Source organism: Macrobrachium rosenbergii, chromosome 10, assembly GCF_040412425.1.
Source record: "Macrobrachium rosenbergii isolate ZJJX-2024 chromosome 10, ASM4041242v1, whole genome shotgun sequence".
NCBI lineage: Eukaryota > Metazoa > Arthropoda > Malacostraca > Decapoda > Palaemonidae > Macrobrachium > Macrobrachium rosenbergii.
This window is the reverse complement of record NC_089750.1, coordinates 61,976,260-62,002,361: the sequence shown is the minus strand read 5'-3', so window position 1 is coordinate 62,002,361 and position 26,102 is coordinate 61,976,260. Positions and strand designations below refer to the sequence as shown.

The following is a 26,102-nucleotide window of genomic DNA, read 5'->3' as shown; positions in this document are numbered from 1 at the left end:
ACTTCGGCGCATTTTTTACTTGTTTTTCTTTTCGTCGGTGATTTCCTTCAAGTCGTCCTTTTTCCTCTTCATAGCCTTCTTCGGAATTTAGTTCCTAACTTCATTAGTCTTATTTGATGCCATAATTTGAGCGGTACTTTATCCCTAAATGTAATAGACGAAATTTTTAAGTCCTTATAACATTCCAAAATCAATTTCTCTCATACCTTCCTCACACTCCTTATACCTCCGTAATATAATGATTAAAAATTCGAAAATTGAACCCTGAGTGGGTCAGCATTTTGGCCTTGATGAAGAAACGAGATCATGTCCTGGGAAGATCACATCAGGGACGCTGCTAAGTCCGCCTTTTAGGGATCCCGTGTTCTTTGGTGCTTAAGAAATCCTCTGCCCTGAACACCTTCTTTCTTCAGGACCCCCAGCCCTGAGCGCCTTGCTTTTGGTCTCAGAAACTCATAGGTTTAAGACATGTCCTCCATGAAATTTACTTCCTGACTGTCGAATTTTCTGTGTTTCTCTGTGTTTCCTGAATTATTTAATCTTCGTTTTTTCAAGAGCTTATTCCAGTAGCACAGTTGGGCAAGAGGCACCAGGATTATTGTTAGTAACATGTTGATGGATATGTGATACTGTATACTCGTGGTAATAAGTGTTGTGATTTGCTACGTTTTAAACATCTGTCTGAAATAGGTTTTGTATTATTATTATTATTATTATTATTATTGTTATTATTATTATTATTATTATTATTATTATTATTATTATTATTATTATTAGATAAAGACTTTACAGTAAATAAAGTAATGCTATAATTAATTTTATTGGATAAAATTCCCATAGTATATGTTACGTAAAATAAATTAGTTTGCTGTTCATGAGGTTATTATTTTTATTATATTTCTCCGTTTATTTGTTGCAATAAAATTAATCTTCCACGTACTTTTGGTCGATAGTTTTTGGAATTAAATTAAACATTGTACAATGGGTTCAGGAAAGCCGTTACCCGAAACAGAATAGGATGAAGACTGCAAGCAATCGCACCCAACTGCAGATAATTATCGTGTAACATGGAATGTTTGGTAGCAAATGTGAATCCTGTGGTTAATATGAAATTTGATTTAATTATACAGTTTATTTTCTTTTGTTTTTTTTTCTTCAGTCTTAGTGCAAAGCGGAATTTTTCTATGAGTAATTTTCATTCATTCAGGCAGAAACTAAGTGACACTGGTAATCACCGTAACAAAACGCACTGTTTAATTATTTTCATGTTTTTCTGTGTGTAACAACGGTAGTCCATGTTAATATACTCCACATTTAGACTGGCCGTCATCCATCATGGGGCTAGCCTCTCTCACTAAGGGAGTGGAGGAGCCCCTGGGCCAAGATTCGGTACTGCGTGTAATGTCCCTGTGGTCTAGACTAGCCGTCTGTACCCGCTATTATGTAGCCAAAATGAAATATGTGTTACTGATGCTTTCCACGCTGCTTTTAAATGGCAGGATTCACGGAGCAAAGAGGGAGAGAGAGAATTCCACATTCGATTTAAAAGGTATGAAAGACCTTTAAGTTTATGACCCTTCCAGTGGATACTGCCAGGGGCAGAGTTATTGATTTATTAGCTTATCTCATGGCGTCACAGAATCAAAGATAATTGACTCCACTGCCCGGAAAAATGGTGGAAGTTATTCCAAGGGCTGTTTTTCGCAAATAAAACTACAGTTTTATATCGGATTAGTTTTAAAAAACATTGAAATTCATTTTTTAAAATATAGTCTGTCCAAGACATTTGGTCATCAAGGGTCCTCAGGGGGTTTAATTATTGCGAGTTTAAGAGAGAGAGAGAGAGAGAGAGCGCACGTGTATGCGAAAGAGGCAGAGGGACGTCATCGATTATTCGGGGGTCACATAATTATCAGTAATTATTCCAAAAGCTGTCTGTCGCTGAAGTCATGTCCCATCAAGAGTAACGGATCCCGGTCTTTTGATCCGTTGCCAGAATTCTAGATTTCCAGAATTCGCGGAGTGATTGACCCTAATGAGACTCTCCGTCCATCCGATAGAGGGCAGCACTTGTCGATCGGAAAATTTTTTTTTTTTTTTCTGGAAGTGGAGGAAACTGTCCGTCCATTTCTCCCGCGGGGATCTTTTTAATTTGTGTGAGTGGATTCTCTCGAAGTTGAATTAACTTTTGTTGTACGTTCGCATTACTGACATATTTTATTCATCATGAATCTTTACGTCAATTTGCGAAATATCGGTAGATGTTTTTGAAGGCAGTTTTCCATTGTCAAAATGGTGTATGGCTTTTTAAATTGTTCTAGTTTTCATTTTTCGGTCTTTTTTCACGAATGTGCGTCATCTGTGTGGTTTTGATTTTGGACGTGAATTAAAATACTGGCGAAATGCATTTTTCCAAAGGTAATTGCCCGTTGTTATGTTGACTTACAGACGTTTTTAATGCTTTCGTAAATACTTTTTTTTATAGTGACTTTTTGTGAACAGGTTATCTGTCTCGTATCCGACATGAAGAAGAATTTTGCTGGACTTGTAAAGCGTAATTGGTTTGAGAAAACCCTCCGCAAAAATTCTTTTAAAAAGAAACAAGTAAAAAATGCTTCTCTGTGCAGCGCATAATGCTGTATGAAACTCTCAGCCGCAGCCCTTGAAACTTAAAGCCACAAGCCCGGTGGTGGCCTGTGTTGTTGGCACCTATATCGGTGCCAGACGCACGATCATGGCTAACATTAACCTTAAATTAAATAAAAAAAAATACTGAGGCTAGAGGACTGCAACTTGGTATGTTTGATGAGTGGAGGGTGGATGAACAACATACCAATTTGCAGCCCTCTAGCCTCAGTAGTTTATAAGATCTGGGGGCGGACGGACAAACAAAAAGCCATCTCAATAATTTTCTTTTGCAGAAAACTAAAATCACGTTAAACGTCTCGAAATCCAGCACTATATTATCTTGGCGTATTTATTTAATTGTTCGTTCGTTTGTTTTCATCGGTGCCGCCCATTTGCGGTGGGAAGGCGGGTTGACGTTCTGCACGATTGTGTGAGTTTTTTTTTTTATAATAATGATTATAATATTTCACCCTGGGTCTTTGCACCGTATATCTAGTGGTTATCTAAATACTTGACATTGTTGGGTCCCGGAAACGAGACGGTTTCCAAAACATTTAACAAAAATATATTAATCGGTGACCATGTTGCAATAGCTGAAATTCTTTCAATCATTTTGAATTGCTGTCTCTCTCTCTCTCTCTCTCTCTCTCTCTCTCTCTCTCTCTCTCACACACACACACAAACACACACGAAACAACAACAACAAATTAGTAGTTACTTTTAGACAGGAAAATACTTTACCCTACATCATGAGACGAGCATGAAGGTGACTTATCCATAAAAAGCTCGGTCCCTCGAGAAAAGTGTTTGTTAAGAGGTTCACCCCATAAGTGATGACGTACTCTTCTCTGTAAAAGAGGTAGGTCAGTTGATTAGGGAGAATTTGCAGAGAATTCCAGGGTCTGGAAGTGATCGGTATGAGTTATACAATAAGGATTTTTTTTTTTTTTTTTTTTTTTTTTAACCCCGGACTTGACACGTGAGAACTGCAACTACCAGATGATATAAGAACTGGCTTGAAAATATGATTCAGCTTGGAATGTAAGTGACACACATTTCACTTTTAAGATAAGTATATGAGCGATACATAAGTCAAGAACGATGTTATAGAGAAAGTTATTCCAGATTTAATAAGTTGTATAGTAGTAACTCAAACTTTCTCAGTGTCGGTTCATTCAGCTTGATTAAGTAGGTGCCAAATTATATGGGTTTATATGAATGTTTTTGTCTGTTTAAATAATAATGATAATAATAATAGTAATAATAATAATAATAATCACGTAAGTGCTTTCCCCGTGGAAATCAGAAGTAATTTTTAACGATTCTTTCCGAAAATATGGGAATTATAATTACATACTGTATCTAATTCGCTATTTTTTTTGTTGGGGTGGGTAACTGCGTCACCGGTAATTTATAAAAAGGAGAATAAATAACTAAAAAAAATTCAAACTCAAAATTAGATTTGTGATGTTTTCGGTGCTTGTCAAACCTTCATAAAATAAAAATCAGATGCATTAGTCGAGTTACATTATCTGTTTCGAATTGGTAACATGAACTAGGCAAGTGACCTTTTATTTTGCAAAGTTTGAGTCAAAAACCTTTTTTTGTATCTCCACATCAGGAAAGGTTATCTCCAAAAAATCCCACCTCGAATGTGTTTGACATTTGGCGCACATGAAAATAAAATATTTTTCCTTTGCCAGAATCTATTTTTACGTAACAGTTGAGATACAGAGAAAACGGCAATAAAATTGTTTGCTTATTTTGTCAATCGGAGTAAAATTATTAATAGTTTTAATCCTTTAATCTTCAAAACATGACTCTTAGGATTATATTCTGGATCTTTGAATAACTTCTAGTAATTAAATAGATCTAAAATATTCTGGTCACTTTCGCAAGATGCACATGTATTCTTTAATAGCCACAGTGATCTCATGAGTGTCCAGGTGGGAAATGAATTAAGATCTCTGTTCGTGTTTGGATTCGAAACCACGCTTGCTAGTTAGAGCAAGATTTCCCAAACCTATTCCGTGGCATTGTGGGTTCGAGTCCTGCTACAGAAGAGAGATTTCTGTTTATATCCCACTCTAATTCAAGGCTTGCAATGATAAGCATACACAAAAAGTAGGAGGAACTCAAGAAATTTAAGAGATTGCGGCTATTTAAACTAAAATTTACAAGACTATTCAAGAACAGAGCCTGTGTTGACTAACCAAGAAATAGGATATTCTCCTGGAATAATCCTCATGGGTTTACTCCAAGTGGCTGTGAGTCACGGTGAAGCCCGATATCCACTGCAGAGATAAAGTTAATGAATAATAGTTTAAGTTTTGGTCCTAATTTGAAAAATATACAAAAACATAAAACGGTTTATAACTGAGCCCCTCATTTGGAGGTGGAGTTTTAAATGGTGTCCATAAGTCACCCTTAAATAATCTTGAGAGGTGGACAAGTAATACCTGAAGGACCTAAACGGATTACAGTTGATTAGGTCACTGAAGAGGGATTAAGATCAAAAGAAGGTTCAGTGGAGTGTGATGAAAAACGATGACTTGTGAACTCCTAAGTGGATGTACATTTTACAGTTGTGTTTATTTGATGTACTTTGTTCATCCTTCCTTTACAAGATTACGCTACTTAAGCTGACGTCTTGTAAGATTTTATTGCACTTTTAGATGTCGCAAGAGGATAAGAATACACTGTTTTTGGAACGTTTTAAGGTGCAAAGTTGCTCTTTTATGAGATGTCTTGACCTGTGCTGAACTTTTTTCAAAAGTCATGGGACCCAGATTGGCCAGTTTTAGACATTTCTGGGTACTGGAGAATTTTTTTTTTTTTATTCCTAAACTGAACTGCAAATTTTTATTTTTTGTCTTCTTGGACTAAAAGGCTTTATTTTAGAAGTTTTAATGAACCTTAAAGGCATTTTTTGAGACGTCTTGAACAAAATTACTCCTTTTTGAGAGGTCATAAGTGACTATTACTGCTCTATTGTGAGACTGAGACCACATACGGGGGATTGGGTGGACCGTTTCTGAAAATCTGACTAAATTTCTCTTCCTTGAGACGTCAAAGTGGACTAGACGCTCTATTTCAAGACTTTTTAGGGAATTAGATTGCCTTTATTTTTGGAAACTTATGGCATGGATAGGTCATTTTGATATGTACGTCTCAAGAAACATCACAGATTTTTATTTGTATTTTTCTTAGAGACGTATTACGGGATTAGATTACTGTTGAGACCGCTTAAGGTACTAAAATTAACTTTTCCAGGTTATCTTAGATTAGATTCCACTTTTTAAACGTCTTTGATTGCTATATTGGACAGCACAAAACTGTCTGGACATACGAGAGCACAAAGTTACCCAGACTTTCAACTTCCTGATATATCACGTATCGTATGTTACGGTAAAAACAATGCATCAGAATTTTTCTCGTCAGGAAAGCTGCGCAATTACAGTGGATGCAATACGAAAGTATTTTCAGGTCAGTGGAAATGACTGATCTTTAATCAAAATGATTTAAACGATCATTCTGTAAGCTTTGCAACGGCACTATTGTTTCAGGCATTGGCCACGAACACATTTGAATTTTAATTTAAACAAAATCCATTTACTTCGAACCTCAACGCCGAGTTTAAAAGGAAAACCGTCCTTTTAAATGCCGCGGGATATTTTAATCGAATGCAGCTTTTGTTTCGTTTGGAGGCTGATCAAGAAATATTTATTTTAATTGCTGTTCTGTTGAGCCAAATTACGAATTCGGTTTTTAAGGATGCAAAGAAATGGGCGATTATCTAAAGACTGTTTTTGCCCAGAACTAATTATTGCTTGTCATGAGAAACAAGTTGTAATTTTGCCAGGTAATTTTATCAGTCTTTATGGTTATGATTTTCTCATTTTATTAACAGCACATTCCACCTTCACTGTTATCAATATGCCATTTTGCTGGCACATAACATCAGCCTCCATGACAATATCCCAATTATCCGAAGATATAGGCACCTCTTACGCCAGAACCAACCACCAACAGCCGGCGGGCATTTGACAAATGCATCCATATTGTTTTGCCCAGAGTGAGGCGGGACTTAACCAGTCCCTGTGGGACTTAACCAGTCGCTGTCAGGTTGAGAGATGTAATCCTCGGATGCTGTTAAGTGATCGTCCAGTGAAATCCAGCACGGGAACCGTCGGCATTTAGAGCCCGCCTAATGCAACTGCGTTTTACCTTGTCCTCTGCGAATTTCTGAACGGTTGCGTCGCTAAAGCCTTTTGGGAAGATGATGCTGATGCTTTTGTTGTGCCAAGGGACGGTCCGCTGACAGGTGGTGGTGGTGGGGGAGGGAGGGAGGCTGGGTGTTTTCATAATTAATTAAAGGACGATGGTTTTAGATATATTCTCTCTCTCTCTCTCTCTCTCTCTCTCTCTCTCTCTCTCTCTCTCTCTCTCTCTCTTTGATAGTTTGTAATAGTTTAAATGATATACATTGTTACTATGAACAGCCTTCAAAATCTCTCTCTCTCTCTCTCTCTGATAGTTTGTAATAGTTTAAATGATATATATACATTGTTAATATGAACAATCTTCAAAATCTCTCTCTCTCTCTCTCTCTCTCTCTCTCTCTCTCTCTCTCTCTCTCTCAGTGAGTTGCTAATCGAAATAAATATCGTTCCTTACATTTTTCTTCAGATTGTCACATTTTTTTATAGTAACAGTAATAGCAACAGTAATATTTCATCAGAAACTGCGTCATTTGTCTCCAGCTTGACAGTTCACTGGTGAAATTAGCGTTGGTAAGGCCTGCAGCCCCGCTTTCATGCTTCATTTTTAAATCTTGTCAATACTGAGTTCTCAAACGCGAAAATCCTACTACTACTACTACTACTACTACTACTACTAATAATAATAATAATAATAATAATAATAATAATAATAATAATAATAATAATAATAATAATAATAATAAATATTATTATTATTATTATTATTATTATTATTATAATTCAGGTTCTATTGAATATTATTGCTGCTTCAGCTGCAGTGGAGGTGCGTGCTAACAGCTCGCCTATATTTGTCATTTCATGGGGAAAAGTCAAAATCTGGATTCAGTTCTTTATATATTCTTACAGTTAGTTATATACAATTGTTGCCGCGACGCGTTTCGAACTCTTCTGTATTCTCCAGCGTTAGTAGAGGACTGGCAGATTGCATAGGTCCTTCTGCACGGGCTTCAGCGGGGGTCATGGATGGCGAATTCTGAATGCCAAATTTCATTTTGAAATCTTGTCAATGTCATTCATTACTACGTTGCGTGATGTCACTGAAAATTTACTACGGATGAATGATGTCATTATCTACTACTATCATCGGTAGTTTGGCTGCTATTGGGCTGCGGATGAATGATGTCATTATCTACTCCCCGACTACGAAGTAGATAATACATCATTCAATAATAATAATAATGATGATATAATAACGCAACGGCAATGGGAATAATAATAATGCGAAATCTGTATTAGAAATATTATTATTATTATCCATATTATTATATATTATTATTAGTTATCAACACAATAAGGAGTTATGATCACTCCCAAATTATTAATGTCAGGTTCCATAGGTTATGGACAAATTAAGTTTACTTATTAAAGATAAATCTGACTTGAACTGGTTTATCTTTCAAAATGCATAATTGTTTGTACATCTCAATACTAACTTTTAATAGTTTCTGTGATGAACCAACAAACCATTTGAGCCTTTTTCTCCATTTAACCATAAATCTAAGCAAGACTGCCCCTCACTTTTTCTCTTCTACTTTACTTCACTTTCCTTTTCCCATGAGTATTTTTAGGCTTAACTATTATTATTATTATTTATTATTATTATTATTATTAGTCTTATTATTGTATATTAACTGTATAGAATATATTCCAGATTTTATTATTAGCTGTTATTGTCAATAAGGAAAATAGAAAAAGTCTTCTACAAAATAAATGATCTGAACAAATATGAAGATGCGGCGTTTATTTTGAAAAGAAAATAACTAGAAAGAATAGAAATATTAAGTAGAGAGAGAGAGAGAGAGTTTAGAAAAGAGAGAGAGAGAGAGAGAGAGAGAATGATCTTTTATGGAAATTTGTAGGACACAGTGTGAATTTCTGTAAAATATGATAAGAAAATTGTGTCACGAGCATAGAATAGCACGTTCACAAGTTACTAAAGTTAATCAACGTTGTGGTTGGTCAGAATTTGGACGGGTGACCAATAAATGCCAGGCAGTAACATGGCCGCTGTGCCATTTGTCTCTCGAAGTATGATTTAAAGCGTCATTGGAGCTGGTCATTAGTCTGGTGGTGACCAGTGGCTGGCAGGGTACAAATATCGATTCTCGGGAACTTGGAACAGACCTTGGGAATCCGGAGTGAGCGGCATTGGTTCACACTCATTCAGTCAGTCAGTTAAAGTTTCATCGGTCACAACACCAGCATCAATAATCATTAACTATCGGACTGGATATAAATTAGCAACTTCACTGCATTGCTCGAGTGTGTTTTCCTTGCGATTCAGACACTGATAGAATTAAGCCATTTTGCCTTGAGGTAGAGTAAGGAAGCCTCTTCTGCTTAAATATAGTCGGCTAGTTCGTAGGCACTGTGGTAATTCGTTTTATCCGCGCTGTGCTTTGAAGTTGCGCCCATTTCATGGAAATTTGTTTGCAAAACTTATGAGTAATGGATTGTATGACGTCGTTACACGCAAGATACAGTCTCTGCCTCTCAGCTCCATCTCCGAATATATATATATATATATATATATATATATATATATATATATATATATATATATATATATATATATATATATATATATATAATATATATTTTAATTTAAATTTTCTCTTGTGTTAACTTCTCATATATATAAAACAATAATTTATTCCCCTCACTTATTTCTTGGTAACATTTCATCGTCCAAATGAGCCTTACACACCTTGGTCACTGGCTGTAATATAACATTTTGCTTATAATCTCATGTAATTCTGGTCCATTTCCATTCCCAAACTTTTTAATTGCCCTCCCAACATCGTCAGTAGTTACTGTCAAAAGAAATCTCACATTTGCATTCACCCCTTCCACTCTTGCATTATTTAGATATATGTTGCTCCGACCCTCCATATTCAACTCTTCTGAATATGCACCCCATTCGACACAGAGCTGCAATCTCCTCAGATAGTATTTCTTTCGCTGCACCTGCTATTTTAAGATCAATTCGCTCATTGCACGTGCTCTCTACTTCTACCTTTCAGTACACTTTCTTTTTTTTCCTCCCGAAGGTCTTGCTTAAATTTACAGTTAAACTTCTGTCGACTTAATGCACATCAAAACAGCACTGTTTTTTATTTCTTCCTAATTCCTCATGTATTTCTTCAACCTTGATATCTTCAGCCCTCACCCATTTTTCATAGTCTTGTTTGCCATTCTCATTTCTTATGAAACTGATTGGTTTACGCAGCATTGTATCTTGAACCCTTCCTTTTCAGCTAAAACTGCCCCCTCCAGGACCTCCATTGCATCCTTCAGCTACCAATAAATGACTCACCAAACTCTTTCCTTCGCCATCTTTTTTCAGTGAAATATGATTATAAGTACTATTCTTTACAAACCATGTATACATAGCAGTCATCTCTTTGGAACATTTTTCTTTGTCACCAACCTTTGCATTCAGACTGCCCAGCAAAACTACCCTTTCTCTCTCTGGATGCAGTCAAGCAGATTCAGACTCCCAAAAACTTTCTCTTACACATACACTCCTTTTTCTAAAGCATATACAGTTGTAGTAATCTTTAAACATGCACATGTGTGTCTAAGTAAAGATTTTGATACGCTTGAATCTGTTTCCGCCCATACCAGTGTTCTATTTTTATCAACGCCATAACTTTAATCGTCAACAGCATCCCAACTTGAGCATCATTTTAATGGCTTGGGTTATTTACTCTAATCAAACCGCTGATTGCATGATTCCACAGCTGTCTCGTTCCATCCGCTGTCAGTCTTTCCAGTTTCCTTCCTCCTTCCGGTTTGCACAATCTTTATAAATATCTATCCTTCAAGAGCAAGATTTATTACTTCCTCCTCATACTTCCATGTTGGTCCGTTGTTTATACTAGAGACTGCCTAATAAGTCTAACATTTTAGGCTTTCTCATGCTAATGTTTGCACATTACGATCAGTAGTATTCAAACTTTAATCTCTTATTACTCCATGAAGTTTTTTCCTATTCTCGCACTTCTTCTTCCATTAAATAATTCATCTCACGAAGATGACAGTTCCTTTTGCAGTAATATATTGACTATTTTTCATATAGGGGCTAATGGGAGGGCCAAGCTATTGCTCTTATCTGGCCCAGGAAAAAAGGTAGAGTGTTTAGAAGGAGACAGAGTGAGCGTTACCTAGAAAAAAAGTGTTACGATACGAGGCAAAATTTGTGGTCCAAGGTAAAAGAAATGTTCAGTAAACGCGGAATCCGTGAATTACTGATTTCCAAAATAAAATATGTGTATACAATATATATATATATATATATATATATATATATATATATATATATATATATATATATATATATATATATATATATATATATATATATATATATATATATATACAGTCAGTATATATCTTTTTTATGAGAAGATGTCTCATTGGACTGTGCCAGTCCGCCTGACAGGTAAAGACGCCCTCCTGGAGTTCAGCGAGTAGTGGCCAAAATAATATTGCATAATAACAGAGACTCCATTTTTTTTTTTTTTTTGCCGTACTTTCACGTCCATATTCTTGTCTAGCTTACCTTTGTATCTAAAGTGACGATGATCATTCCTTTACCAGCATTTCCTATTCAGTACCTGTTGCTGCTCTTCTTTATCATTCATAGCATCTGAATTCTACTAGAAAAGTATAATAATATCTTGGAAGTTTATTGTGATAAACAATTATTATTACCCTAAAATACTGTACATTAGTCTTCAACCCCCCATTCATGAGACTTTCCTTTTCTAGATAAGAATACATCGTCCTCTCTCTCTCTCTCTCTCTCTCTCTCTCTCTCTCTCTCTCTCTCTCTCTCTCTCTATATATATATATATATATATATATATATATATATATATATATATATATATATATATATATATATATATATATATATATATATATATATATATATATTATATATTTATATATATACATATATATTATATATACATATATTTATATGTATATATATATATATATATATATATATATATATATGTGTGTTATATATATATATATATATATATATATATATATATATATATATATATATATATATATATTCCCCTGTTTAAAACATAAACAAAAGCTTCCCGAGTAAACGAGCTGGAGGAAAATGTCACCCCTTCGTGCAATATCAATTGTTAAGCGGAAACGATGTCATCAGAAGTTGAATTTCTGGGCACACACGCACACGTACGCGCGCGCGCGCGTATGTTCTAGCACAAACAGGCTGTGACAGCCGATAATGAACTTTATGCCATCCCTCGATAGAGACCACGACACGTGCGACGGAGAGAGGGGGAATCTAATTACGCCAGGCCAGATTATTCTGGGAACCGGCAACATAGTCCCTCGCTGACGCGGAGAGCGCCTGCGCGCACTTGCGTTAACGATGGCTGCCACTTACGCCTTCTCTCCTTCTTAATTAGAGATTAAATTACTCGGCCTGGTCTCCTCCGCACAAGAGCTCCGCTTTTTAATCTTTGGTCGTGCGTCTAGTCAGGCGTGCGAGCTTTTGCCATTTCAGTGAAGCTGTAATTACCGCTGCGGAAACTTCAGCGGCTGCTGACGATGACGATGATAGAAAACCATAACTCAGACAGAAAAAAAAAAAGAAAAAAGTAGCGGTAAGAATAATTTTAGTACGTATAATGAACCACTGAATAAGACTGAAATCAAATAGACTGCAATTACATACGAAAACATAGTTATACATGAGTCTAGCACGATCTGTATAGCTACCCGAGGTACATACGAAAACATAGTTATACATGAGTCTAGCACGATCTGTATAGCTACCCGAGGTGAAACGTAGCTTAACATTCAAATTATATGTAAAAGATTTTTTTTTTCTTATAGCTTTAAGAAGATCATTAAGAGTCAGCTGATAGGGCTTCTTCAGGAATTACACCACTGGGGGGGAAATGACGAAAATTCCATATGCATGTAAGTTAATGATGAAAGGTCGACTAAGATGGTTTGGACATGTCCTTCGCACAACCCCGGGGAGAATAGTACGGGACAGAGCCAGGTGGGGCCTTTGGGTGAGTTGGTATACCCAGACCTACTTGGATGAGAAGGGAGGCTGGAGATGAGTGGAGATTTGTGGAAGATAAAGCACAGGAAAGCCATGACTGACGGGATTTCACAGAGGTCCTTTATGTCACTTAGTGTTACAGGTGATGAAGATGTTGATGATAAGGATCAGTTATTCATACTCTTACTAATACTACTACTGATACACTTGGTTTCAAGCCTTGACACGTAATGGCGAAAGAGTAGATATACCGTATATGTTATGTTTGCATTCATTTTACCAAGATATACTAAGGGCAAGGACTAAATAAACCATGCATTATGTAACTTACAGAGAGAACTCTGTCTTCTATCTTCAAAGAATCACTTGCAGTACTGGATTCCTAAGTAAATGGTAAACTGAGAGCTTTAAGTAAAGAGACCAATGTTAGGCCAAGCAACGCGGCGATATCAGTTATGTCAGGCACTTTGGCGATGTCAATCAGGGCGGCATCTAGATGGCGGGGAATCAGGCAGCTTCGTCCGAAATTCAATACGAAGTCAATATTGAATCGCTGAGATTCTACTGTGGATAAGAAGAGTATTTTCTTCTTTTTTTTTTTTTTGGCGCTACCGGACATAGAATATGGTTTTATAAAGGTGTATTTTTCTTGTTTTCAGGTTTCTCCAAATACATTATATATATATATATATATATATATATATATATATATATATATATATATATATATATATATATATATATATATATATATATATATATATATATATATATATATATATATATATATATATACCATATAAAATATGAAAAGAAACAATATATGTTAATATTTTCAGCTGTAAACAGACAGGAAAAGATTGAAAAGAAACAACAGAGTGTTAAGTTATTTTTTGTGTAATTAACAGATTTTCAGGACACAGAGATAACAAATCATATATATTTTTTTATTTTTTTGTATATATACATTATATATATATATATGTATAGTTATTTATTTTTATGTAAAAATGTTGATATTTATATTTATTAGTTGATTAATTTATTTATTTATTTATCTTTTCCAAAATTACTTTAGCCAACTTAGAGGACAACTTTCCTCACAATTACGCGCATTTGAATACATCTTTGAGATCTGAGTGATTCTTGTAATTCTAACCATAGATTTTTTCCAGTCTTTTTCTCCTACTCTACGGGCTGCCAGGCCTCATTATGACCCACTGTTACTTACTTGTATGCTTCAGTAATTCATAGTATTTTGGGAATGGGGCGCTTAGATATTGTTTTCTTTAAGGAGCATTTTCTTATTTCTGAAGTGACAATCGTTCGGTGCGAATCTCTAACTTTCTATATAGTTTGTAAGAAAATTATTTATCTAAACATTCATTGGAAAAAAAATATGAAAAAAGCAATCATGCAATACTCGATAGAATGAAAGATAGAACTTCTAACTTTGAACAGTTATGATGAATTTTATCTTTGAGGAATCGCTAGTTATTGGAACGTCGCACCCTTGGGGCCTTTGAAAAAATAGTTTTTTTTTTTCTTTTAAGACATTATTAACGATTTTAATATAATTTTCCTGAATCAAGTTCTTATTATTAAGGAGACGCATCATGCATAATCCGTCAGTCACTTTTTCAATAAATAATAGTTTTGAAATAAAGAAATTCATAGATCATCGCTTATGATAGCAGCGGCATTTTTTTTTTTTACTTTACGACCAAAACCTCTTTTTTCACGCTGATCTTTTTGCTTTAGTTGTATACTTGTAACCTGTTGAATCTCAGAATTTTTATTTTTACCAAAAAAAAAAAAAATTTTTTCTTTCCTCAGAAAGATGAATGGGCAGATTGTTAGTAAAATCACGGTTAATGTTTTGGGAAGACTGAATACGTTTTGGAAAGACTGAATACATTTTGGGAAAGACTGAATACGTTTTGGGAAGACTGAATACGTTTTGGGAAAGACTGATTACTTTAGGAAAGACTGAATACGTTTTGGGAAAGACTGAATACGTTTTGAGAAAGACTGAATACTTTTTTGGAAGAATGAATACGTTTTGGGAAAGACTGAATACTTTTGGGAAGACTGAATACGTTTTGGGAAAGACTGAATACGTTTTGGGGAAGACTGAATACGTTTTGGGAAGACCAAATACGTTTTGGGAAAGACTGAATACGTTTTTGGGAAAGACTGAATACGTTTTGGGGAGACTGAATACGTTTTTGGAAAGACTGAATACGTTTTGGAAATTCTGAATACGTTTTGAGAAAGACTGAATACGTTTTGGGAAAGACTGAATACGTTTTGGGAAGAATACGTTTTGGGAAAGACTGTGAATACGTTTTGGGAAACACTGAATACGTTTTGGGGAGACTGAATACGTTTTGAGAAAGACTGAGTACGTTTTGGGAAGACTGAAAAACTCTTTGGATAAGACTGAATACGTTTTGGGAAGACTGGGGTTTGAAGCTAAATATTCTAGTGTTATATTTATTTATGATTATGTTCATGGTATTAATATTTTCAAATGGATTGTCATTATATCAAATACAGCTCCTCCATTCATATAATCAAACGCACATAGACACAGGTGTGTGTATATGATATAATATATATATATATATATATATATATATATATATATATATATATATATATATATATATATATATATATATATATATATATATATATATATATATATATATACACTGTATATATGTATATATATGTCTCTCTCTCTCTCTCTCTCTCTCTCTCTCTCTCTCTCTGTATGTATGTAGTAAACGGAGAAGAACGAATAATAATTTACGCAAAATGGTAGGAAACTATAAAAAGGTACCTGTGACTGTGTTGGTTTGTTTATTTTGTTCGAGAAATTTACGTACACGTTAGTTAGGTTTTCCCTCAAAAGCATCAAACATATTCGTTACTGAAGGCGAGCGGAGAGCAATCAGTTTGCCGTTTGTCTCCCGTTATGAACTTTCTAAATATACAGCACCTCTTAGTCAGTAAACGATTAAAACGAAATAAAAGTTATTTTCAATTTCTTGAACGCGTTCAGAACTCTTGTTTCCACCGAGACGCAATACACCAGTGTCGCTCGACCGTTGATGTATCGTCAAGTTGAACATTTCTATTTTTGGGGCATTTGTGTAAATAAAAGAAACCTCGCGTCCGCCCTGAAACGCCTTGTGTTTTGCTTATTTTACGTGTCGATGTTCTGCTCCACTCTGCCAATTTATGTAAGTGACGCCGAAATAACAGCCATATGGCCGGTGACGTCACTGTTGCTCTGTGTGTATGCGGTATCGAGTGAGGCTTCTAAAAATAGCGCTCGATACTGTTAAAACGAGTTTTTCATTCAATTAAGTTACATAAAGTTTGCTTCATCTTGCGTCATTCTTTTTTATGTAAAACCGTATCCCCTGAAGGAACTGTTTTCCCAAAAGAAGTACGTTTTGATTTACCCGCCTTAATAATCAAGGAGAAACCAAATGAACAATTTTTCGTCGGTGTTTGATATGCGAGTGAATGGCGCTGCTGCCCTGATTATTACCTGAGAGGTAAAAAGGAACCGGGTGCTTCGTTGCCTTTCAGATCGCAGCCCCCACACATTTCCCCGATATCGACAGGTTTTCAAATGGTTCGAGAGGTTTCGAACCTCTGAACCTCTCATTTTCGCTCCTCTTCTTTTCAGGGTGTTTTCGCGCGTAGGTAAAACCTGAGGGGTTTGGTAGGCAGGCCTGGGGATTAAGCCCCACTGGCTAATGAAACTCCGAGGTTTTATATATAAAAAAATGGTTTTTATTCGTTGCGTCGTCTTTTCATATTTTGTAGGCATCGTGTAGAGGCATGAATGCTTTGATAAAGTACCGAAAGGCACTTAGAAGGAAAGAGGATACCTTCCAGCACCTGGCGCCCTCCCCCCCACAAAAAAAATTATCTACATCCGTAACTGAATTCATCTTAAAATCTGATCAACTCATCCTTCGTTCATAGTCCACTCATCCACCCAGTTTCATTAAAATTTGCCAATGCTTTTTTGAGGTATGTTTTTAATGAACAGATAAACAAACAGACGAAAAAAGGGAAGCTACATCACTTCCATCCAGCTTCGTTGGCGGAAGTGAAAAAAATCTTTGCAAGCAAATTTTTTTTTTTTTTTTTTAACTCCACATCGAACCCCGAAATATATTTTATCGTCTTTAATCGCCGTTAATTTTAAAGCAACTGGAAATCTGGAAACAAAATGTAAAACGTTATTTATTAAAACGGGTGGCTGCGGAGCCTCATAATGACTTAGTGTTGATTGCACCAGAATTGTAAGGTTATTGACAAGGTGGGAACATTAGTTGTAAGCTCTACCCTCCACTTCTATCCAGGATATGTTTCCTCCCTGAATTGAAGGTTTTTAGATTGAAAGACGTTGCTTAGTTGAGATGGTGAATATGATAAGATTTATCTTTACCAGGGTGGACGTCGCAGATTATGTCACTATTTACATAGTGAAGACAGTTTTAATGACACATTGTTTTATACTTCTGAGCCAGTGCTTGTATTTGCGAAGGTAGTTTTAACACTTATTTGTTTTATTATAATTCATCTATTACATGACTAAGAAGGACAGTGTTAATACTCGTGTTGTTTTAATGCTGCTATTTTGTGGCATAAAAAAAGAAGACACTTTTGTACTTTATTGCCATGTTTACATAATTCTCTATGTTATGGCTTTCAGTAGTTTCACTTTGTTGACCCATGTATTTTACTTTCATATTTCAGCACCACGCTAAGAAGACCTCGATGTACAATATGAACGGCAGCGTCAGCAAAGAACTGCGCATGATCGGCCACGAGGGACATAGTAAACAAAACACCAATATACATAATAAGTGAGTTATATTTCTAATTCAGTTCTTTGATAATTTTTTACTGTTAATAAACTCTTTCAGTGTCCCTTGGTGCATTACGATAAATTATATTTTTTTTTCTTTTATTGAGGTAAAATTATTTTCCATTGCATTACTTGACATGAGGACGTATTACAAAATATTTTTACATTTCTCAGTGCAAGATTCTTCTCTTTGCTTTAAGAATATGAGAGAGACTCTTGTCAATCTGATATGATTCCTTGCGTAACTAGCATCATCTTACATCTGTCCTCTGCTTAATGCAGTGCCAGAAATATGCAACCTCGGATTTCCAGTGATTTTTGCCTTTTTAATGGGGTTTGGATTACACGAGGCGTCTTATAACTCTCTGATCTGACCTTGCCATTTCGATGAACTTGAGGAGTTATTTGTGGATCAAAATTAATGTGTTTATCTTAAGTTTGGTCTTTTTCATAAAGAAGTCAAACTTCCTCCGTGTAGAAAAGACACAGCAATGATCAAAATATGTACCCTGATTGCCTTAGAGTCAAGGTAGGAGTTAAGATTGTGTTATGTTTTCCCTGGTTTCCTGTGAGTACGTAGCAATTCCCTGGGACTCTCTGCTTGTTTACTCGCGAAATTTTTTATGTGCATCTGGGGAAACCTTTCATTTTTACTCAAATGTTCTAAAAAGTAGAACGTACTGTCATATCTTCTGTTACACTTTCCTGCATAATTTAGACGTTTGTATTACTACAAAAATGACTGGCTAGTTATTAATAAATAAGAACAAACTCTAGTATTTGTTGACTTGCGTCCATTTGTGCTATCCATTATATGCTTGAAAAATGTAATTTATTTATGTATACGACAGATTATAGAGTGGAAACTGAGGTAGATCGTGGTAGGGGAATTGTTGAGGAATACACCGTGGAATTATTGCTAATATAAACCAGGTAAATGAGGGAATGGGGAATACGCAGTGGAACTATTGCTGACATAAACCAGGGAAATGAGGGAATGGAAACATTAGCAGAAATTGGTAAAAGGGGAAAAATTATCGTATTGATTTGATGGTCATTAATGGTCTGTATGTCATCATAGCCGCAAACCATAAGAGAATAGTTTATTTTCAGCGTTTTCTCTCCCTATAGAAAGGACAGAATGATTCACAAAATGTTCTATGTGAAATATATTCATAAGAAAAGCCGACTTTAAGAGGTAATCGGTTAGAATAACTGTATTTCCTATTATCTTCTGTAATGTCGTTCAGATGAACGCACATTCTTGAGAAGCTTGAATTTCAAGTCAGTGGCCTCTTTGCTCGTTCCATATAAACAGCGTTTATATTCGTAATAATAATAATAATAATAATAATAATAATAATAATAATAATAATAATAATAATAATAATAATAATAATAATATTATATAGTGAAATAAAAATCCACAATTATAGTGAATATATTACTATGTAACAAACCAAAGACTTTGAACATCAGTGTTAACGTTAACACTGATGAGGAACACCGTTCAGGTGTTCGAAAGTCTTTGGTTTTACATAGTAATATATTTACTATATAATTGTGATTTTTATTTCTCAGACTGTTTTTCACGAAATTGAATCTATTGAATCTATTAATAATAATAATAATAATAATAATAATAATAATAATAATAATAATAATAATAATAATAATAAGCAATTTATCACTTGTCCTTTAGGTTCCAGAAATATTCACATTGGAAGCAATAATTATTTTCAAGTTTTTACAAATAATTATTCATCTTCCAGACTAGGTTTGAGTGACTCGTCGGATGGGAAAAATACGGGAGAAGAAGTAAACGATTACCTAGCCAGGGCGATTGAATCACGGTCCATAGACAGACTTCGTTCAGAGCACTGTAAACGATTCATTCTTACCTTTAGGAAATCTTCGGTCGAAGAAAAGGTAAGTCTGTCTCTCTCTCTCTCTCTCTCTCTCTCTCTCTCTCTCTCTCTCTCTCTCTCTCTCTGAATTACGTGAGTCCCAGGAGGCTTACGTTCTTAGCCAAACCTTTTCGAGTACTCTGTTATTAATGCATTTTTACAAATAATTATATAGAGGACTAAACATGAAATTAATTTACAAATGGCTCTTGGATATGATAAATATTTAGGTACCTTTCTTGTACTTCCAATAAGCATTGCTTTGAAAGTTATTAGATTTTATTTATTAGCTTTTTACATTTATCCATTGATAAACCCCTTTATTGGCTCATGCAGGACTACTCTCTCTCTCTCTCTCTCTCTCTCTCTCTCTCTCTCTCTCTCTCTCTCTCTCTCTCTCATCTTTATATGTTTATATGTATATATATACTGTATGTACAGTATATATATATATATATATATATATATATATATATATATATATATATATATATATATATATATATATATAAAATTTATATAGATAGATAGATAGATAGATAAAACTGACAGAGTGCCTGACCAAATGCGTAGTATATTTACCGGAAAAAAGACTCTGACAGCTAATAAGCGTTTTATTTGTTCATTCCTCATCTTTCACTTCCAGCAGCATTTCTGCACAGCATATGTATAATTGCTTCAAAAGAAACCGCAATTCACCCTTATCTTCGTGACTTTCAGTATTCCAAAGAGAGAGACAAAATGCTACCAGCTTACTTCATCTTCTCGTGGATAACTTTGGTGTGTACGTGCGTTGTGCAGCTTATCATAATTCCTAGGTAAGTCTCCCATGGTACTGCTCAGTAATTTATATTAATCATTCAAAAGCTGCTACAGCTGCTGCTGCTACGGCTTTGCTTATAACAGCACAGTAATATTAGAATTGTTATTGTTAGTGAAAGTGCTAATGTTAGCAGGTGTTGTTGCTAACTGCACAGTGAAGAGTACTGTTAAGTTTCAGATTTAATATTCCTTCATTTTCATGATTTATTTAAGACTTATCGTCTTCATACTTGAAATCTGAATAGACAGAGTATCTGTCCAAGGCTATTTGCTTCGGAAAGATTTTGAGTTAGGCAGAAAATAGGTTTAAAATGTCAGTCCCCCATTCGTAGAAAGATACGTAATCTTAATTCAGAATCCGATGGGACAGGCAACCTAAAGCTTTTATCTACACAAGACTTGATGGACTCAGAAAAGAGAAACGATGAAAACAGAAAGGGAAAGTTTTTTTTTTTTTTTTTTTTTTTTTTTGTCGCTTTCCATTCCACTCTGATGGTGGTGTCACACGAGCCCATTGGAAGGGTGCTGTATTAAAAGCAGAAGTCTTTCAGACTTCCAGTTTTATTTGTACAGACCAGTAAGGATGTCAGGATCTTCGAGCCAACATTAATTGGATAGGAAAAAAAAGCGGCATGATGATAGCAAGCTAATAAAAACGAATCCTCCCGCCTTGTCCTAGATGACATAAAAAGTTCTCGCATTTATTAGACAGTAGATCTTCAAATTTAGGGCTCTGGATATTTGCCACGGGATTTAATCCTAAACGGTATTCTAGATTTTAACTCCCAGTTTTCTTGCATCTCTTAGCATCTATCCACCAAACTTGGCACCAAATAGCTGATACTAGTTTTGAAACAGAGCTAGAACTGGTCGTAAATTTGAGGTAGTGTGTTTATTAAGGATATGTCACACGAGTTAGCTCACTGATGTTAGACTACGTGTGTGAATGACAACAAAGTTCCAGGGATGCGAACAGCGTCCTAAATAATTAATATGCTGTAACTCTACATAACTATCCTTTTTATATTTATTCAACAGATAAAACACAATAAAGCTCCAGATATTCGAATATTATCCTCATAATTAATATGCTGTAACACCTACATAATTGTCCTTTATGTGTTAATTCAATAGATAAAACACAATAAAGTTCCAGATATTCGATTATTGCCCTCATAATTAATATGCTGTAACTCCTACATAACTATCCTTTATATGTTAATTATCCCATAAATAAAAAGAGAGTTTTCTACTATTACTTTACAAAGCGAATTATTGGATGCAAAATAATATTTTAAAATGCAGTACAATGACTACTGCAGCGCTGACATCTTCGTCTTCGTCTTATTCCTCAGGTTTTCTGGGTCGTTGGGCGTCTTCCTCGTCGGGATCCTCGTGACGACGATGGTAGTCGTCTTGGTGCTGGCAGAGAAGTGCGAGGTGTGTTGGTAATGTTGTCTTTTAACCGTTATTAACTTGATACTCTCTCTCTCTCTCTCTCTCTCTCTCTCTCTCTCTCTCTCTCTCTCTCTCTCTCTCTTGATGCTAAATTTTTTTCTTCTGGTGCTAATTATTGCCTTCATTGTGTGGGTTGCTTTTTATTATTTTTATCATTAAATCTAAAGTGTATTTTTTCAGTCAATTTCTTACGCAACTGATTGTTGACTAATTTGTTTTTTAACCCTTATTATTATTATTATTATTATTATTATTATTATTATTATTATTATTATTATTATTATTATCCGGCTATAAGCCTAAAAGATTACGCATATTGAACTATGTTCATCCCTGGCCAATTGTTTACTTATTAATTCTGCATCATAGAACCCCGATTATGCCTTGGTTTCATTATATCTTACCAACCATCTGTAAAATTTGTCTCTTCAATCACTCATTCACAGCCGTTACTGCAGAAATACTTGACTTCATTCTCGCATCTTTATATGACAGTGGAAACACTGGTAGCTGATGTCAGGTTAGAAAAGGCCCAAGAGCCAGCTACCTTACATCGCTGCCAGTGAATAATAAAAGTTATAACTATCACAAAATTTCTCTCATGATAATAACATGCTAGTCTGGAGGCAATTTCCAATTATTATTCTTATTAGTCTAGAGGCAATTTCCTTTAGCTGCAACCCCTTTCATTCCTTTTACTGTACTTCAGTTCATATTGTCTTTCTTCCATCTTTCCACCCTCTCCTAACAACTGATTCATCGTGCAACTGCGAGGCTTTCCTCCTGTTACACCTTTTAACCCTTTTGCTGTCGGTTTCCGTTTCAGCGCAGAGTGACCTCATAGGTCCCAGTGTTTGGTCTTTGGCCTGAATTCCATATTCAATTCAATTCAATTTAAAATTATTATTGTTATTATTAATATCAAAATATGGAAATATTGCTTTGAAACTTCTCAAAAACCACCAGCTTTCAAAGAACAGAGTACCCAAAAGTGAAATAAGTGAAGAATAGCGAGACCAAAATAGCATATGAATAAATGAAGAATAACCGACGAGCATAACAATACTAAACTAAACAGCGACATAAACTTCAAACGCAGGAGTGACCTAAACTCCTTGCTTTTTCAGTGCATGCCATCTGGGATCAAGAACATGAGCACTGCTGTGGCCACCAGCCGCACCGTCAGCCAAATGCTGGCTTGCTTCGTGGTACTCATCCTCTTCCTCTGCTCAATTACGTCTATGGTAAGTTCCGTCTCTTATGTTTATTTTGGTCTTTATGTTTTACAGCATTATTAAAGTCTCAGGTCACATGGGTGGTATTAACAGTCACAGTTAGTGTAGCTCAGTGGTTCTTAACCTGGGGGGCGTTAGCAATTTCCAGGGGTTGGTGGGGGGGCCGCGATCCTTAGGGAAAAATAAAAAATTCTTTAATTATATTCGTTATTCTCTTAACAAAAATCGCTAAAAAGCAGTGTCAAGTATCTCACTAATTCATTCCCAAAAGAATAAAAACACCCCTTCTCCTTTAAATCTAGGAGGGAATTTTACTCAGATGCAAGGGGGCCGTAGAGGGAAGGACCCACTGTTAGAGGGGGCGTGATAATAAAAAGGTTAAGAACCACTGTTCTAGCTGGCCTCTAGCTACCTTTACCAAGAAGTAGGTCTATTTCTTAAATTTTACAACATTTTTAGTTTCAGGTTACTGGCTGGGTATTAACAGCCACCGTTAATCTGGCTGGTCTCTGGCTACTGTTATCAGAAAGTATATTTTTCCTTAAATTTTACATTATAAAATCTCAGGTTACTTGTCTGGTATTAACAATCACAATTAGTCGAGCTGGCTTTTGGCTGTTTTATTAGAAAGTAGTTTGAAGAGTTATATTCTCATTACTAGGTTAATTGCTACTTTTCTCAATTACTTGTGGTATGTTCAAGTTCTCAAGTAAATTATTTTGGATATTGGTCATTAGCAGTTAGCCTGTTTGCTTATTAATAGCAATCACAGTCAGTCTTTCAGGCTTTTCTCTGTTGTTGGGTTGTAGTTCAAGGTCCCTGCAGAATCAGATTTCTAGACTTTCACTGGCAACACCCATAGAATTATTTCTCAAGTAAGAGATGCAGGTAAGACCTTGTCAGAGATCAAGATGTTAGACAGCTAAGTGGTAAGGGACCAAAATAAACGGACGAAAAGTAAAGGGGAGAAACCAAAGTACTTTGGAGCCATTGGGACGTTGCCTACCAAATGCATCACAGAGTATTTTGGGGTTTCTTTTCACTTATTGAAAAGGAGCTGAAAATTCCACTTTTTCAGAATGTTTTTTAATATGTAATTTTATAAGGAATATTGGTGACATTTTAAAGAATTTTTTCATTAAAAATAATATTTCATTTATACAGGTGCAAGAAGTAAAGTTTGTACTGTGGAATTGCTCTTTGTTCTAATAACTGGGAGTAATCAGATTAAACCATACAGCTAAAAGTTCCACGCTCATTTTTTATCTTTTTTTCCTGTTTTTTAATCATTCTTTCTTTTTTAATTAAAACATTTACAGTAAAGAAAGAAGAGCGAGAGAAATGGCACAATAGCTATATGCTAGATTTTCTCCTCCATGTTTTCAAATTGAAAAATACGATAGGAGAATTTGGATTTAAAGGGATTGCAGGGGTAAAGAATTTTGTTTTAAATATATTTTACCGTCATTCGCCATTTTTCAGATGAGTTATGGTGATCGCATTTTAAAAGAACTCAAATTGCTTGTTTTGGTGTTTTCCCTTCTCTGATTCGTGTTCTCCTCCAGGATCTTGGTGAATTTAGTGTTTTGACCAGAGCCAATTATTGTGGAATTTATAAATCTACTGCCACTTTTAAAATGCTAATTCTTGTTTGCCATGTGACTCGGCTTAGTATAAAAAAAGTCATAATTGTTTTGAAAATACCATCAGACTTGAAGTAAACAATACTACTATCCATTTCAGGGACCGTGAGTCATCGTTTTTCTCAAATATCTTTCAAACTGATTATTTGATCGAAATAGTACTTTGACACAGTGTACAAGACATCTCCCGCTAATTTTGGTAATAACGTGCATTGTCAAACGGTTTTAGTTAAGGGGCTTATTATTGACTTACGTGATGTTGCCAAGCATCGCCAAACTTTGCATTCGAACGTCCTTTATCCCCATCCCGTCCCTCCCCCCTTCCCCTATTCATCCCTCGCTCAACCAACTTTCCTGGCCTCCCCATCTCTGCCCTCCCACCTTTCTTGTCCATGGTGGATAGCGGACGTTCGATTCTGTAGATATGTCCTACAAACTCATGTGACTTTGCCTTTAAAAGTCAAGAGTAAACGCCTTAACTAACACCATTTGACAATGCACTATATTACCAAAAATTAGCGGGAGGTGTCTTGTCCACTGTGAAAGCACCATTTCGATCAAATAATCAGTTTGAAAGATATTTGAGAAAAGCGATGACTCGCGGTCCCTGAAATGGATGGTAGAAGTTAAAGTTATCGGATAAATCGGAGGAGGAAAGACTGTAAAATAGCAGGCTGCATATTTAAGACTAAATCCCAGCGACCGTGTTTTGTTCATAATACTTTACTTTTTTTATAATTAATCAAGGATGATTTTAAGGAGAAGGTTTACTCTCATATTTATAGGTGAAGCACCATAACAAGCACTTTTCGTGAGAAACGAGGCTTGTTTATGGTGGCCCAGACTGCTAGACCATACGCTGTTAAGGACGATTTTGTTTTCGGACGCTTGTCAAGCTAATTTAGCATTTTTATATTTTAATGCAGTAACGATATGAAAGTATATATAATGTCTCATTTCATTTATTCATTCATTGCAGTCTGTATTATCATTTTCTTGAACTTTTTCATATTCCTACATAATATATTCCCGGGACTCGGGTCCTTTGTCCATAGTCCAACACAATATCTGTAACTTTTTTGTCAACCTCTCGCCATATTCCCTCCACTCTTTGCCTTTTTGTGGAACTGTAAACACATCCAGCATTATAAACTTGGTA

At 35.4% G+C, this 26,102-nt stretch overlaps 1 protein-coding gene across 1 annotated transcript in view; it reads left to right on the top strand.

The window, feature by feature from the left end:
- Positions 1-26,102, top strand: part of LOC136842694 (adenylate cyclase type 6-like) — a 776,358-nt gene that overhangs the window by 739,308 nt on the left and 10,948 nt on the right. Inside the window, exons 9-13 of the mRNA XM_067110356.1 lie at positions 17,767-17,876; positions 19,651-19,807; positions 20,506-20,603; positions 21,963-22,047; positions 23,193-23,309. Of these exons, the coding sequence (XP_066966457.1) occupies positions 17,767-17,876; positions 19,651-19,807; positions 20,506-20,603; positions 21,963-22,047; positions 23,193-23,309 (567 nt within the window). The remainder of the gene's footprint in view (positions 1-17,766; positions 17,877-19,650; positions 19,808-20,505; positions 20,604-21,962; positions 22,048-23,192; positions 23,310-26,102) is intronic.